Raw genomic sequence first — 16,118 nt, 5'->3', positions numbered from 1 at the left:
TGATTGTGATATGTAATACAATTGTTATAACATTTGATTTAAAAAAAAAAAAAGCAGCCTTGGGGAGAATAAGAGACTTTTTTTCAGAAAGGCTTCACCATTTAAACACGCACCTTCTGAATGCAATCTTAAGTAAATGATCTTACCTGACATGATTTTCCTTTTGAAATAATTCATAGTATTCGCTACACAAAAGACAAACACTAGTTAAGGCAGCCACCACATACAAAGGGTAACGAATACAGGTAAAACATCTCAATGTCAAAAGTGCCCAAATCAGCTGCATTCCCCCTACGCCAGCAGTGTCGAGCAGGATTGGGCTGAACTCTGCACAGCCTGTGCCAGAGTGCCACCAAGTGGCGGAACATAGAAATCAACAGCCACAAGTGAGCAAAACACTGAGGCTGAGGACTAATTAAATCCGCTGTCGCCTTTAATGACGTGAAGATTTATCACGACATACGGAATTGTAAAACGTCCAATTCCCTGCGAGGAATAAAAACACTTCAGATTGCAGAGGAAGATCAACCTTTATTTATTGAAACTGCTTGCATACAAAATATATTGCACTATAACCAAAATGTCAACATAAAACCCAGTCTGTTCTGCTATTATGTACAAAGAAATTATTACCCAAAGTGCAGTAACATACAAGGTCAGTCTACCTCAGATCATTATCTACAGTATTTCAGGTTTTTTTTTTTTCCATTTGTTTGTTTTTCTTTTCAGCTCTTTTTCAAAATCACAATAGCCTATGACGTGTGCAAGAGATGGTTTTACAATTTGTCATTTTCATATACATTCCAAAAAATAAATAACTAGAAAACAGTCTGTTTGGCAACACTTCAAAGATTCGGAACGTGATTTTTTTTTCTTTTTTCTTTTTCTTTTTTGGAACAGACTGCAGTGAACTGCGGCATCTTGCCGGTTTACTGCCCGCCGTGGACGTGCAGGTTTTAAAAAATACTGCGAGTAAACCATTTAACACCTTATTTCGAAGTAAAGGCTAAATTTAAGAGCCACACGAGAGGGGCCGGACGCAGCCGGGGCCGCCTCGATTTGAGAGAGTGGTTTGTCTTCCCCAACCCGCGATCCTCTGCCAGTCACAGGTTCCTCTGACGTCTCCGAAGCATAACCTTTCCTTTCGTTTTCACAGGCAAATCACTTGTGTATAAGCATAACAGGTAGAGCTGGTAAATTTGCCAAGGTGACTAGCGAGAGCACAGGAGCATAAAGAGAAATCGAAACGTAGAGAAAAAGAGCAAAGAGGATAACGACCGGTTTTCTTGCTGTACAGTCAAAAGAAAGCAGAAAAACTACCATGGTTACCGTCACAGTAGGTTTCAAAAGAGTCATGGGTTAAGAACAGCATCGCGTCTTAAAAATGTAAACTAAAGTTTAATGCACAAGCACTAATCGGATAAGACAGACGGTTTTCATATCAAAGTTAACATCGTGTCGCCCCTTCGTTATCCCTCTCGAAGCGAATTCAGCTGCAAAAGTACAGTAGACTCAAAATTAGCGAAGATATCTAAACTTCAGTTTAGTTATGTTGACAGCATACATGTGATTCACCTGCCGAGGAAGTCTTATCACATTCTAGTTTATTATAGGTTTATAGATTATAAAGTACTTGCAGAGTAACACAAACATGATAAGTGCACATTTAAAGTTCAATCTAAAAAGAACAGCAACAATCTCTTAACGGATGACATAATATACAGAATGCAACCCCACAGTTCAACATTTTCAGTCTATGATGAGCCATTGTTAGGACAAAAGACAATGTTACAGAGAGCTGATATAAGTGCTTCACACCTGATGCTGAAAAATACAGCAGGAACGATGGCAGTTTACTGTGGCCAGCATGAACGGAAAAGAAAAAGAGCATTTCCACCCTGCTTTATGAGAGAATTCATGATGGGAGGTCAAACAAGAGAAAAATTCATAAAAGACATTTATTTAAAGGAATCTGCTTTGCTACCTCTAGAAAGAAATGCACAGATATGCTAAAAGTGAAAATTTGCACTGAATTAGCGTTGATATTCGTCTCTGGGTGGTCGGTTACAATTTATGACTTCCACAGTTGACTAGGTTAGTTAGGTTAATACCTTTACTACTCACAATTCAGCTATGGCAAAATATAATAATTCGGCCGACATGATAGAATCCTGCTTTTCAGACATACAAAATGTTCATGAATTACATGCAGCACAGAAAAAACACCTCTTTTTTTAGTTGTCGGCTGAGATTTCAACACACGTTGCTCAGACAGGTGTTGTTCACGTCTTCTTCCCTGATTTAAACATCCAAATTATGATACTATCCACATTAGTTAAAGGCACAGATCCAGACAGGAGCATTTTTTTTGTACATGGTTTGCCATTTGTTTTTTTTGTGTTTTTTTTTTTTTGTTGTTTTTTTTTTTTTTTTGCTAATGATGTGGATAAGATCTCACATCACAATGGGCTCGAGTGACCACGGACACCAAAGCGCGTAAAAACAATGTATGCCGTGAGATGTGGCATAAACTTGTGCCCCGAGCGCTTGAGTTCATCCTCCAATGTGTTTCTTTCCCTTTTTTTGGACATTGTGGAAAACAAAAACTTTAAAAACCAATTGCTTGGAAAACTTTTTTTTTTCTTTTCTTTTCTTTTTTTTTTGAAGTCTCGATTCCATTTTTGAGAGACATTTAATCCACAGCTTCTTTAAGTTTCATAGGTAGTTATTTAGAAAGTCAATTAGAAAACCTGTAGCTTCCGTTGTGATCTAGAGACCGGTCTCTCTAATCCATGAAGGCTACCAAAATCAACACACCATACACCAAGAGACCTTGTCTTTTTACCCCCACTAACAATTACAAAGTGTGCTTTATGTCATGTCTTGCGACAGCCCTACTGACCTGGTTCTCTTTGGCCTAATGTGTCTCTAATGAAGAAGCATCTGGATTGGTGGAGCTGAGAGGGAGAATGAGGGGAAGGGGGCAACTTTATTCTCTACGAAACGCCGTTCACAACGGCTTGGCTGTCTGGGACATCCTGCTTCTCTTTCTTCATCCCTCGGTCCTTTATGGGTCTCTGCCGGTTCCCTCCACTGTCTCCTGCCAGGGCTTGAGAGCCTCGGCTGGTGTGGACGCTCCTCTCGTTATTGCTGTCGATGCGGATCTGGCAAACAAACAGATTGGACAGGATGAAAGCTTGAGTAGAGCACATTAAACATTGGATTTTTTGTTATTCAATATGCAGGGTTAAGCTTTCTTCTTTTTAATACATTTGATAAGCAGTTTTTATATTTTTTTTAATAAAGGATGCATTCAATTGGTCAAAAAATACAGTTATAAAAATGTTACAAAATATTTGTATTTCAAGTTAATATTTCTAATCATCAAAGAAACCTGAGCAAAAAGTATCACTGTTTTAAGTGGCACAACTGTTTTCAACATAGATAATAAAAATAATAATAAATATAGCTGCAAGCAGTAAGACAATAAGATATGCCAACATGGCTGGAAGTGTCAAACCAGCTGCAGCAATTAGCCCTTAAATACCTGTTAAGATGATTTAAGGTAAAATATCATATATCGAGATGAAATCTATAGCTATTTGTCAGCAGGGTCTGAAGATGACATGATTCGATTTAGGTGAAAATCATAAACACGGTCAAGGAAGAGTTTTAAAAAAGTCAACATTGGTGAAGATATCCAATTTCGTTTTGGAATATTTTGACATTTGGGCATTAGCGTATAGCTATCGGCATATGTTTCCGAACTTCTGTCGCTGATTTCCACTCGATCGGACTAGTGTTTTCGAAGATATCAGCTAACGTTTTTTAAGCGATAAATCACAACGCTGCACAAACTATATCCAGAAACCTGCCAAGTTTGGAATCGTTGGACTCTGCAACAATTCAGGAGTCTAAGGAGATGACTCTCCTGAAAATAATTCAACCACATCCAAAGTTAAAAGTAAAACTATTCACTAGGTGGAGCGGTTTCAAAACTTCTCAGGCTCCATTAGCGCATCGCGCTGATGACACAAACAGAGTTTCATAACAATCTGTTCATGTCTTCCATAAAATACAGCCAAAATGGTTGATATGGTAAAATTGAATATCAGTCCAATCGGCATGACATCCCAAATCTAATGAAACTGCTTTTATGATTTTTGGACAAAGGGTTCAGAAGTTATAAGCAAAAAGACCAATTTTTCAAATCTCCGGACCAGTAGGTGGTGCTGTGCCAAAACGCATTAAGTCACTTCAGGTCATGCTTGTGATTACACGTACCAAGTTTGGTCTGAATACAGTAAAGCGTTGCAGAGATATAGCCTTATGTCTGTTTTCACAAGAGCTATGTAAAATTTGTTCCCACGTATATCAAAAACGATTTGAAGAATCCACTTGAATTACCACAAATCCTCTAATATGGCCTGTATTCCATTAGCAGCCAGGTCTCCAACATTGGCCAATTCATATTTTTGTTAATTAATATTTGTTAATTAACAGTTGCTTAAATTATTTTAACATAATTACAAAATTATTATAACATCTAGAATAAATAAAAATAGCTTTTTACAGTATTTTTTTTTTTTTTGCATGATGTTTGATTGACAGCTGTGTTAAGGCAATAGGCTGTCTCGTGTATGTGACGCGGCTCATGCCTGTGACTTCATGAAGTGTGTTTACCTATTCACTTAGCCTGTAATTTGCAGTTGTGTGATAGAGAAACAGCAGCGATGCAAAATTCTATAAAAAGGACTTCGAAAAAATCGCGTTGATGTGGGATAGAACCCATCCATCAGGCCGCAAGTAACGTTAAGACTTTTCAATTGCCTGCCTTTAACTTGAACCACCTCAAACACTGCAGCTGATTCCTTTGGATACTGGATAGCATCATGCCGAGAAGATGCTGTGCTCTACAATGTGTTAAGTTTGTTCATATTGTGTAGGTATCAGTGTTGGGCAAGCTACTTTGTAGTGAAGCTAAGAAAATGTAATGAGCTAAGCTACCAGTTACTCTACATTAAATTAAGCTTCACTACACTGAAGCTACCCCTCTGGGAAATGTAGCAAGCTAAGCTACAGCAACTTGACAAAAGTAGTTTACTACATCTAAGCTACTTTTTATTTAATTTTATATTGAACCAACTTCATTCATATCAATGCTATCTCAGTGATCAATAAAAGTCAACCATAGAGACATGCATACTTTTTCAGTTAAAACTGTCCGAAATCAATTTGCCAACAAAAACATAATGTGTGATCCATAATATTAACAAAACCAGGTGTTGAGTGTGTGTGTGTGTGTTCACCTGTATGTGTCTGATATGCATACGCACCTAAGTGAAAAAACGTGTGCAACAGACTACACTTCAAACAACGATAGTTTACAAGATGAAACGGCTGTGAAGACGCAGGCATGCACTCTTACCAGACACCTCCCGCTGATGATTTACAGCCAAATCAAAATTAACTGGAAATATTACATTTGGATTACCATAAACAAGCTCAGAAATTAACGGATGCTTGGGGCAAACATGCCATCAACAAATAATTTATTAATAATACATTTAAAAAGCCCTTGAGTTCTTGAGTTTAATCTTTATCACACATGCTGTTTAAAAAAATCAATAAATGTATCTAATGAGCGAGTATATAATATAGATTTTGGCAAACCGTGTTTTTGTCTTATCCGGAATCACTATAGTACACATAAAATAAGTGTTTATATACCAGCTGCGGATTTGCACAGTATCTGCGCGACACGCCATAGACACAAACAGAGAGAAGTAGATCTGGCTCCAATGTTCTTCCGCGAGATGCATGCGGTTCTGTTTAGAGTATTGGCATGATTGCATATACTGATCTTGTACAAAAGTCCAATAGACAAGTTGATATTAAGTAACAACGTTTTAGCCACAACACTGTCTATTGCGTGAAAAAACAAAGCCACACCAGAACTGATTCGCTTCTCCAAGCCATTCGATTCAAATTAATCTGAACTATTGACTGAATGAATTCCTGCCACCTACTGGCGGTTTTTCATATTTTTACTTTGCATGGACTTTTTATTTAAAATATTAAACTTTAATTTGTAGGCTACATATTTCAAAATTCAAAAACGCACATGTAAAACATTCATTAATTCACTGATTGTGTCTACTTGTTTTACCCTGTTTTAAAAACAACTTTTCTATTTTTATTTAAGAAATTGACGGATGATGCATACATTTAATCAGATTAGAAAACTGCTCTTATAATGGTAAAAATGCCCCTGGACATTAATTTAAAGGGACAAATATCGTCCTGTAATGGAAAAGTTTTGAATCAAAAAGAATCAAAAGAATCAAACGGTTGCGAATCAGCAGATGGATTCGTGATTCATATCGCCAATGTCACGTGATTACACACAATCCGAATCATGAATCATGACCGTTTAATTCTTTATTTGAGGAACATGGAAGAGAAGACAATGCTGAATAAAGTCGTATTTTTGGACCAAAATGTATTGTAGACGCTTCAAAAGAGTCTAACTAACCAACTGATGTCACATATGGACTACTTTGATGATGTTTTCATTACCTTCTGGATGTGGACAGCAAGTGGGCATACACTTACATTCAGAGGACAGAAAGGCCTCGGACTAAATCTAAAATATCTTAAGCTGTGTGTTCCGAGGATGAACGAAGGTCTTACGGGTGTAGAACGACATTGGGGTGAGTCATTAATGAAAGAAATTTCATTTTTGGGTGAACTAACCCTTTAAGAGCGTCGTTTGAGAATCACTAAATATTGTGATGATGTGCAATGTATATTGAGAAAATGAGAAAAATGAATCAAATTGAGGTGTCAATTTGATGCATGTAAACCTGTTGCTGGAGACCTCCAAAACTAAATTAGGAAACTTCAAAATATCATAATAGGGGCACTGTAAACTTAGTAAGAGTAATCTGCCATATTCTTCCTTATAGTGAATAAATATTGAAATAACTGATCATATGTTGATTCAGACCTGCAATGAGTCTTCCTGGGGTCTCAGCTTTGAGTCTCTGGAACTACGGGAGCGGGACTCATTCCAGTGCATGTCTTCAGCTGATTCAAGACAAAAACAAAGACTATTACAAAAAATACAAAATTAATTAATAAATAAAAATAAAAAGCAAAACTAAGTAATTAAGGCAAAAAATGTATGCAAAAGCTATTTAAACGTACAGTTCATTGATACTTTTTAATTGATCAAATCTTGATATCAGATTTACAATTAAGATTTTTTTAATATTTTTTATATAAATACTGTACGACACATTTAAAGGGATAGTTCAACCAAAAATGAAAATTACCCCATGATTTACTCACCCTCAAGTCATCTTAGGGCATCATCTTTCAAATAAATACAATCTGAGGTATATCTTAAAAAATGTCCTTGCTAATCCAACTATTATAATGGCAGGGAATGAAAGCCCAAAATCTGAAGCCTAGAGTGCATTCATCCATTATGGCTCCGGGGGTAAAAGAGATACCCCCAGGGCATCCAAGATGTAGGTGTTTGTTTCTTCAGTAGAACACAAATGAAGATTTTTAACTCCAACCGTTGCTCGTATAATGCATGTCAATGGGGTGCTTTTCTAAGAGAGCCACTATGAGAGTAAAAAACAAACTCATTGTCACTCAAACTGGTGACACATTGATGTCTTAAGACAAAGAAACGATCAATTTCTGTGAGAAACCGAACAGTATTTGTTATTTTTTACCTCATATCAGATGAATCTAATCTAGTATTCTCCAGCGCCATTACTTCTGTCGAAGAATGTCAAAAAAACGGCGCGATCATAGATATATTTACACAGATTCCTCATTCAACCAATCCACGTAAGCACTAATGAGGAATCGATCTATACGTGATAGAAGGTCAAAAAAAAGCAGCTTTGACGGAAGTAATGGCGCTGGGGAATACTAGATGAGATTAGTCTGAAATGAGGTAGAAAATAAATAACGTTCGGTTTCTCGCATCTTAAGACAGTGTGTCGCCACGAGCCACAGGGTTTAATATGGATTCATGTCTGTGTTTTTTACTCTCCTGACCACCATATAAAACACCCCATTGACACGCATTATACAAGCAACAGTTGGATTTAAAAATCTTAATTTGTGTTCTACTGAAGAAACAAACACACCTACATCTTAAATCCCCTGGGGATTAGCAGATAAACATCACATTTGAATTTTTGGGTGAACAATCCTTTTACTGAAGGCCTTCTGAAGTGAATCAATGTTTTTTCTAAGGAAAATATCCATAGTTAGAACTTTATATAAAGTAAAATATTTAACTTCCGGCAAACCACCTTTTGAATTCAACCTATGAAAAAAAGGTAACACTTCACAGTTTTTAAACACTTACGCTACACCCAATGTCTTTTTTTTTTTTTCTTTACCAAACCCGTCCGTCACTTTGCATCAGAAGGCCTTTATTAACCCCCGGAGCACCATTTTGGGCTTGGATTAGCAAGGACATATTTTAATATGACTAAATGTATTTGTCTGAAAGTGTCATATACACTTAGGATGGCTTGAGGGTGAGTAACTCATGGGGTAATTATTATTTTTGGGTGAACTATCCTTTTAAAGGGCATTCAGAGAGGTAATAGTTCTAAAAACTGACTTTTGTATCCTCCTCCTCCTCCTCCTCTTCCACCTCTCCCTCCACGACCTCGGGGACCCCCACCCCTTTTGCGTCCATCAGGGGCCCTTTTAGGGTAACCCATGGACTCCTCATCTGTGGGGGCCAGGGACCAGTCGCTGAGTTCATCTCTGTGGTCGGATTCGGTCTCGGATGCATTAGAGGCCTCAGAGTTGGTGCCTGGGACAAATAAAGCCCATAATCAACTAAATGATAATCAGATAAGCACTACGCTTGGATGACTGATGCTTACATATCAAACCAATGGCTTCTATGATACAGAGATAAATACCACTACAAGAACACGATTTTCTTTCATTTAATTGCTCAGTTTCACAGACATGGCTTAAGCTAGATCCAGACTAAAATGCATGAGCTGTTTGAACTGAAAGTAATTTGCACTGACATATCTTAAAATGTGTCAGTGTCATTGTTTTGTCTCGAGATGCACATCAGTAATGTTTTCTTTAAGGCAAGTTTATAAAAAAAATTAAAGACTCAAATGTCCAAATTTAACTAAGGCTTAGTCCTGACTCAACGAGTTAGTTAACCCAAAAATGAAAATTATGTCAATAATTACTTACGCTAATGTTGATCCACACCTGTAAGACGGAACAAAAATGAAGATATGTGTTGAAATCCGATGGCTCAGAAAGGTCTTCATTGACACCAATGTAATTTCCTCTCTAAAGATCCATAAAGGCACTAAAGACGTCGTTACAATGCCCATCTCACTACAGTGGCTCACAATCATTTTATGAAGTAACGATAATAGTTTTTGTGTGCGAATAAACAACAACAACTAAATAAAGACTTATACAGTGATTGGCTGATTTTAAAACAAAGATTTGAACGGTTATGAATCAGCGAATCGATTCAGGATTCGGATTGCCAAAGACATGTTTTCAGCAGTTTGGCACGCGACCCGAATCAATACGCTGATTTATTACCGTTCTTTGTTTTGAAATCGGTCCATAACTATATAAGTCGTTATTTCGCACACAAAAACTACTCTTCATAAAATTATTGTAGAGCCACTGTAGTGAGATGGGCGCCTTTTATGGGCCTTGAGAAAAGAAATGACATTGGTGTCAATGAAAGCCTTTCTGATCCATTGGATTTCAAAAAAAATATCTTCATTCGTGTTCCGAAGATGAATGGAGGTCTTATGTGTGTCGAACGACATTAGGGTAAGTAATTAATGACAGAATTTTCATTTTTGGGTGAACTTAACCCTTTAACCTAACCTTTAACCTGTGAAACCACTTAATATTTTTAGTGTGACGTTTTGGGCAACCAATTTCCATATCTAGACAAGCTCTACTTTTATTATTTGAGGCTGTTTATACCAGAGGCCAGTGTCGGGCCCCGTCTCCCTCTACCTCCACGACCGAAGGGTTTGCCGCCACCCCGTGAAGGTCCCATTCCATTATCAGCCATGAAGGGTTTTTCTTTCTCAGGTCGCCCCGGCAGAGCTCTGGGTCCTCCACCGATCTGTCTGAGCTGTTCATCGATCTGCAGTCTTTCCATTCGCAGCTGATCCACCTCCTGAACAAGACCAAACAAATATGACCAATGCACCATCACACAAGAACAAAAAGGCTAAATCAGAGTAGTGAACATCACATGATTATCTTTGGGGTATTAAGCATGTCCTTAATCAACAATTGTTGCTTTGTAATGAGTACTAATATGCTCTGTGAGAAAAGTCTGCTCAATGAAAAGGATGACTATATATTTATATTTTCTAAAGAAAATGTGACACTTATTTGAGCAGAACTGGTACAAACACAAAAGCACAAAACAACAAATGCTAAGGTCAAAATTTAACCATTCTGTGTCTAAGATATTCTGGGGAGATTCCTATTAATGTTAATACGTGTAAAAGCAATTCTTGAAATGGATGGTCAATTGCCCCTTTTTACAAGATGAAAAATAAGTCTCTGATGTCCACAGTATGTATAACGTTTTTTTTTACACCCCAAAGATTAGTTATAGCATGTTAAAATTGACTTTTTTTGAGGGTGTGACACTCTAAATGCGTCGGAGCTTCAAAAACTCCAGTTAGCAGCTATGATAACCTCATGCAGACAGGCAATGAAAGACTCCAGGAGAAGTGACAACATGCAGAATGCAGGGGGCAGGGTTTATGCAAATTTCATGTATAGTGATCCAACTCAGGAGGAGGCTTGTGTAGTCCCTACGAGCCGTTTGTTGTAGCCCCTAAAAAAGCTATTTCTTTGAATAAAAATATCATAAAAATATGTTTTGAACTTTGAGCGGTGTAACTTTGCAGATGTTGTTTATGCTCAAACAACAACAACAATACACACTAACTAAAGTGAAAAAAGTAAAATCATAACCAACCACCCTTTTAAGAAATTGAGAGGCTTTTACTGTCTGATTGTTTAGCAGTTATTGCAACAACAACAAAAAAACTTGCTGATTAAATCAGTGAAAAGCAAAGGATTTTTTCAGCTGCATGCAGATTACCATAATAAAAATCGCAAGAGCGTACAGTATTTTATTTGCGATTGGCTTAGTACTCAACGTTGTGTTTTTTTTTAAAGGTGCAGTAAGTGATTTCTGTGAAAGGCTGTTGAAAGTGGATCAGACCGAGCACCACAACACACTAGTAGCCAATCAGCAGTAAGGGGCGTGTCAACACATGATGGGAGAGGAGAGTGAGCCAATCAGCAGTAGGGGACATGTCAACACATGATGAAGGAGGAGAGAGAGTAAACAAAATGGAGATTTGAAGAAAGACTGTAGAAAGAGAGATGGCTGAGAGGCATTACAAAAGAGAAAATGTCACTGGAAAAAGAAAGGTCATGATCAGGCAAGAGATGTAGGACCCGCGTTAAATTTAGAAAAGCTTTCCAGCAGTGGAGAGCCGGAAGCAGGGTTGCGTTGTTTCTGCTCCATATGTGAGCAACCTTGGTTTGGATACATTTTACAGAACCAAGATATACTATTGTTGCAACGTAAGCTTAGGGCTGGGAAAAAAAATCGATTTGATTTAAAAATCGAGTTGGTAGGTCAAATCGTGGTAGGTTTCTCCCCCTTGGCACTATAGTGCAATACATATATTTTGCATTCGCCAAATCTTCCTTCAGGGTTTCCGTAGCACACTCCCTGCGGGGCAGCCCTCTGCCCCTCCCCTTTCCAGAGGGCAGCGCATGCATACACAAACATCATGGAAGAAACAGCCGGCGAAAGAGAGCAGCTCCTTCCAAAAAAATTCTCTTCGACTTCAGTCATGTGGAGTTGCAACTAGCGCCCCATCGAAGAGGGGTCTTTAGTGTGGATGGTGGTATTGTCACCTTGAACCGAGCCATAGCCGTCAACCCTCCCATTTTTCCGGGATTCTTACGTATTTTAGCTCTTTCCCCACCGTCTTCCTGTTTTGGTATTTTCCCGTGGAATATCCCGAATTTTTACGCTCTGATTGTGTTAACAGAACACTCAACTATCTATGTCTGTGAAGTGACTTGCACTTGTTGCTAGACCAACGCATCTGGTGATAGTGTATGTGAATATTAAACAGCAAAAAGACTATTTAGGCTACGTGTCCTGTGTGTGTGTGTGTGTGTGTGAATGAATGGTGTGACCCGCAGTTTACCTCAAACACATAGGCCTACATAGAATTGCGCGTGACAATCACGCATGTCCGTCATCTCCGGAGTCACTTCACAAGCATTTTACCATTTAATCTGAGAAAACCAACCGTCATGTCATATACAAAGAATCTCAAAGGTATTCACGGCAACCCGTCAAAATAAAAGTTCAGTTTTACTTGAGAAATATATCACTGTTGTAAAAATACTAATACACTAATGTTATAATTATTATTTTAGTTAGGATTTTTTGTTGATTATTAGCTCAATCCAAATACAGTATAAATAATTTGGATGTTTAACAATCTTTCTTGCACAATGCACAGTGACTTTTCAGTTAGATAAAGGGTTTGCCTTTGGAATTTTTTTGTTGATGCACTTTAATTAAATATAAAAATATATATTTAAAATATATGTACAGTTTGCAATTATTTTGTTTTAAATGGGGGGCAGGGAAAAAAATCATATCGAATCGTAAATCTAGTTTTTAATAAAAAACTCGGAGATTTTTTTAGGAAAAAAAAAACAAACAAAAAAAACACCCAGCCCTACATCACAGTTTTGAGTGTCATTGTTTGTCTGGAGCTGCTAGCTAACAATCAATGTATATTTTTGTGTATTGTATGTTATTTTTTTGTCATTGTCCTTTGTCATTTGTTTGTATTCTTCGCTTTATTTTTCACAAACCATTATTTTGCTTTGATTCAGCTCTGATAAATAGACATCCACTCTTCAAATGCATGTTCGTGCATTTTGGAGGCGGAGCAATGAAGGGAGGGGTGTGTTTGTTTGGGTTGATTTCAAATATCAACAGTTTTTCAGAAATCGCATTTTAATGACTTACTTTGTCTCATGATGGTGGATTAATTTAAGTTCACCAATAAATTTATTAAACATCTAACCTTTAGAGATATACCACAAGTTTAATGTTATTTATTTATGATTTTAAAGCTAATTCTTTTCAGGAATTCAAATATCTCTTAAGTCTTAATAAAGATAAGAATAAGAAATGTTTTTGGGGATACACACTATTTTTTATACTTCTTAAGTTAGAAAATAATAAAGCATCAGTTTAAAATAATTTTATTATTAAGAATGTTTGTGGATGCAGCCCCTGGTCTAGTTAATTCTTCATTGTAATTTTTTTTATTGACCGGCAAACAAATAAAATTAAACGGGAAGAGTTATACATAGAAGTTTAATCCTCAGGGTTTAAGGTTTATTTTAATCAATAAGTTATGATCAATAGTAAGCTAAAAAGTGTTTCTTACCTTTAGATAATTCAGATGGTAGTCCAGCAGAATACGTGCATTTGAAATGCTTTCCTTTGTCCCAACAAACACAAACGGCACCATTCCCTGCAGTTCAAGTATGCGAAGTCAGTATGAATAATTTGTCAGCATTAATGAAAATTTGTCAGCATGGATGATAATTTGTCAGCATTAATTATAAATTCCATATTGGAAAAATTCATAATCGATTAGGAGTTTAGGGATGCTCCGATCCGGATTTTGCAGCCAATTGTAAATGCAAACGAAAGTCATAATCCAATTTTTGTCATCATGATCAGCCAGTCCCGATCATTCAAGCTTTATAAGTGATATGTAAGCCTTCTGAATGACTTCATGTGATTTTAAGTGGATTTTAAATACTTAATGGCTTATAACTCCACAACAACAAAAGGTATCATCAACTACATTTGATAGAAAACATCTATTTAAATGTTGATCTATTTCAAGAAAAACTGATTTTGATCATGTTTGGAGGTTCATGTTACAACACTGTGGAAAACCCCATAAAAAAGTTATGTAATTTATTTATGTTGCTTAATATTTATACTTAACATGATATAAGATGTATACACCGATCAGCCATAACATTATGACCTAATATTGTGCTGGTCCCTTTTTGCTGCCAAAACAGCTCTGACCCGTTGAGGCATGGACTCCAATAGACTCCTGAAGGTGAACTGTGGTATCTGGCACCAAGATGTTAGCAGCATATCCTTTAATTTATGCAAGTTGCAAGGTGGGGCCTCCATGGATTGGACTCGTTTGTTCAGGACATCCCACAGATGCTGGATTAGACTGAGATCTGGGAATTTGGAGGCCAAGTCAACAACTCAAACTCGTTCTGCTCCTCAAACCATTCCTGAACCATTTTTGCTTTGTGGCAGGGCGCATTATCCTGCTGAAAGAGGCCACAGCCAACAGCGAATACCGTTTTCATGATCTGCAGCAATGCAACACGTCAAGTAACATTCACATGGATGGCAGGACCCAAGGTTTCCCAGCAGAACATTACACAAAACATCACACTGCCTCCGTCAGCTTGCCTTCTTCCCATAGTGCATCCTGGTGCCATGTGTTTCCCAGGCAAGCGACACACACCCGGCCATCCACAATAAAAAAAATAAAAATAAAAAACATCAGACCAGGCTACCTTCTTTCATTGCCCGTGGTCTAGTTCTGATGCTCCCACTGTTGGTGATATCTGCAGTGGACAGGGGTTAGCATAGGCATCCTGACTGGTTTGTGGCTATGCAGCCCCATATGCAACAAACTGCGATGCACTGTGTATTCTGACACCTTTCTATCAGAACCAGCATTAACTTCTTGAGCAATTTGAGCTAAAGTATCTCGTTTGTTTGATCAGACAATACAGGCCAGCCTTCACTCTCCACGTGCATCACTGAGCCATGGCCGCCTATGACTCTGTCGATGGTTCAGCACTGTTCCTTCCTTGGACCACTTTTTTTAGATACTAGTGGTCATACAGTTATGCCTGATCGATAACTCCTGCTTGATAAATAAAAGGTCGTATAATCAAGTTTGGGCTCGTTCACAATCATGTCAGCTGCATCTGGGCCAAATTTTGTGTTGATATCTCAAAGCAATCAAAAAGTATGCCACCATGGTTGCCTTTCTATCAAAAGTTCAAATGCTTTTCCACACTAAGGATCTAAGATTGAACATAAGATTTACATGTTACACGTAAATCTTACATGTTTAAATCACACAAAGCATACAAATATTTAAAGTAACAATTAATAAGATCCTGGTTGATGAGTGTCGATCTTCCAGCGCTGTTTAAGCCGTGCGCTCCTATTCTATGGCGGACGGTAATGACCTGTCAATCTGAGCGATCGATGCAATCCAAGCACGCTCCAGCTGTAACAAAGTGTCCGATTGCTCTCGAAACATCGTCCCTACCCACCATAAACGAGATCCAGTTTCCACTGGTTTTCAAATTACATTGGGAAAAACTGCGTCATGATCACAACGCGATCGGATCCCGGAAGTCCTATAGCTTTAGCAAAGCAGCATGCCATGTCACTCTGTGAGGATTTTCTCCAGATCTAAGCATCTTGTTATGTAGTGTGTGGGCTTATTTGAATCGAGACAACCTGCTCTAAATAAAGATGTGCGATTTCAAAAGTTACAAAGCATAAGGTGGTGCAAAAGCTTTTTACGTAACCAAATTGTGATCGGTTGGGGAGATTTAGTGACTATCAAAATCAGCCCTTACTGATCTGCGGCTGATTAATCGGAGCACCTCTAATATACAGCGAGGAAAATAAGTATTTGAACACCCTGCTACTTTGCAAGTTCTCCCACTTAAAAATCATGGAGGGGTCTGAAATTGTCATAGGTGCATGTCCACTGTGAGAGACGTAATCTAAAAAAAAAGTAGAAAGCAATAATCACAATGTAAGATTTTTTAAACTATTTATTTTGTATGATATAGCTGCAAATAAGTATTTAAACACCTGAGAAAATCAATGTTATTATTTGGTACAGAAGCCTTTGTTTGCAATTACAGAGGTC

At 37.7% G+C, this 16,118-nt stretch overlaps 1 protein-coding gene across 1 annotated transcript in view; it reads right to left on the bottom strand.

The window, feature by feature from the left end:
* Window positions 1-511: 511 nt before the first annotated feature.
* fmr1 (fragile X messenger ribonucleoprotein 1) overlaps window positions 512-16,118 on the bottom strand; it is a 45,496-nt gene continuing 29,889 nt past the window's right edge. Inside the window, exons 11-15 of the mRNA XM_067457881.1 lie at window positions 13,563-13,649; window positions 10,024-10,222; window positions 8,657-8,854; window positions 7,010-7,089; window positions 512-3,164 (exon numbers count right to left, since the gene is read on the bottom strand). Coding sequence (XP_067313982.1) covers window positions 2,997-3,164; window positions 7,010-7,089; window positions 8,657-8,854; window positions 10,024-10,222; window positions 13,563-13,649 — 732 coding nt within the window. The 3' untranslated portion in view covers window positions 512-2,996. The remainder of the gene's footprint in view (window positions 3,165-7,009; window positions 7,090-8,656; window positions 8,855-10,023; window positions 10,223-13,562; window positions 13,650-16,118) is intronic.

The sequence above is a fragment of the Pseudorasbora parva genome, chromosome 11 (assembly GCF_024679245.1).
Source record: "Pseudorasbora parva isolate DD20220531a chromosome 11, ASM2467924v1, whole genome shotgun sequence".
In the NCBI taxonomy this organism is placed as follows: Eukaryota; Metazoa; Chordata; class Actinopteri; order Cypriniformes; family Gobionidae; genus Pseudorasbora; species Pseudorasbora parva.
Note: the sequence above shows the minus strand (reverse complement) of the source record. Positions and strands in the feature narration are given on the sequence as shown.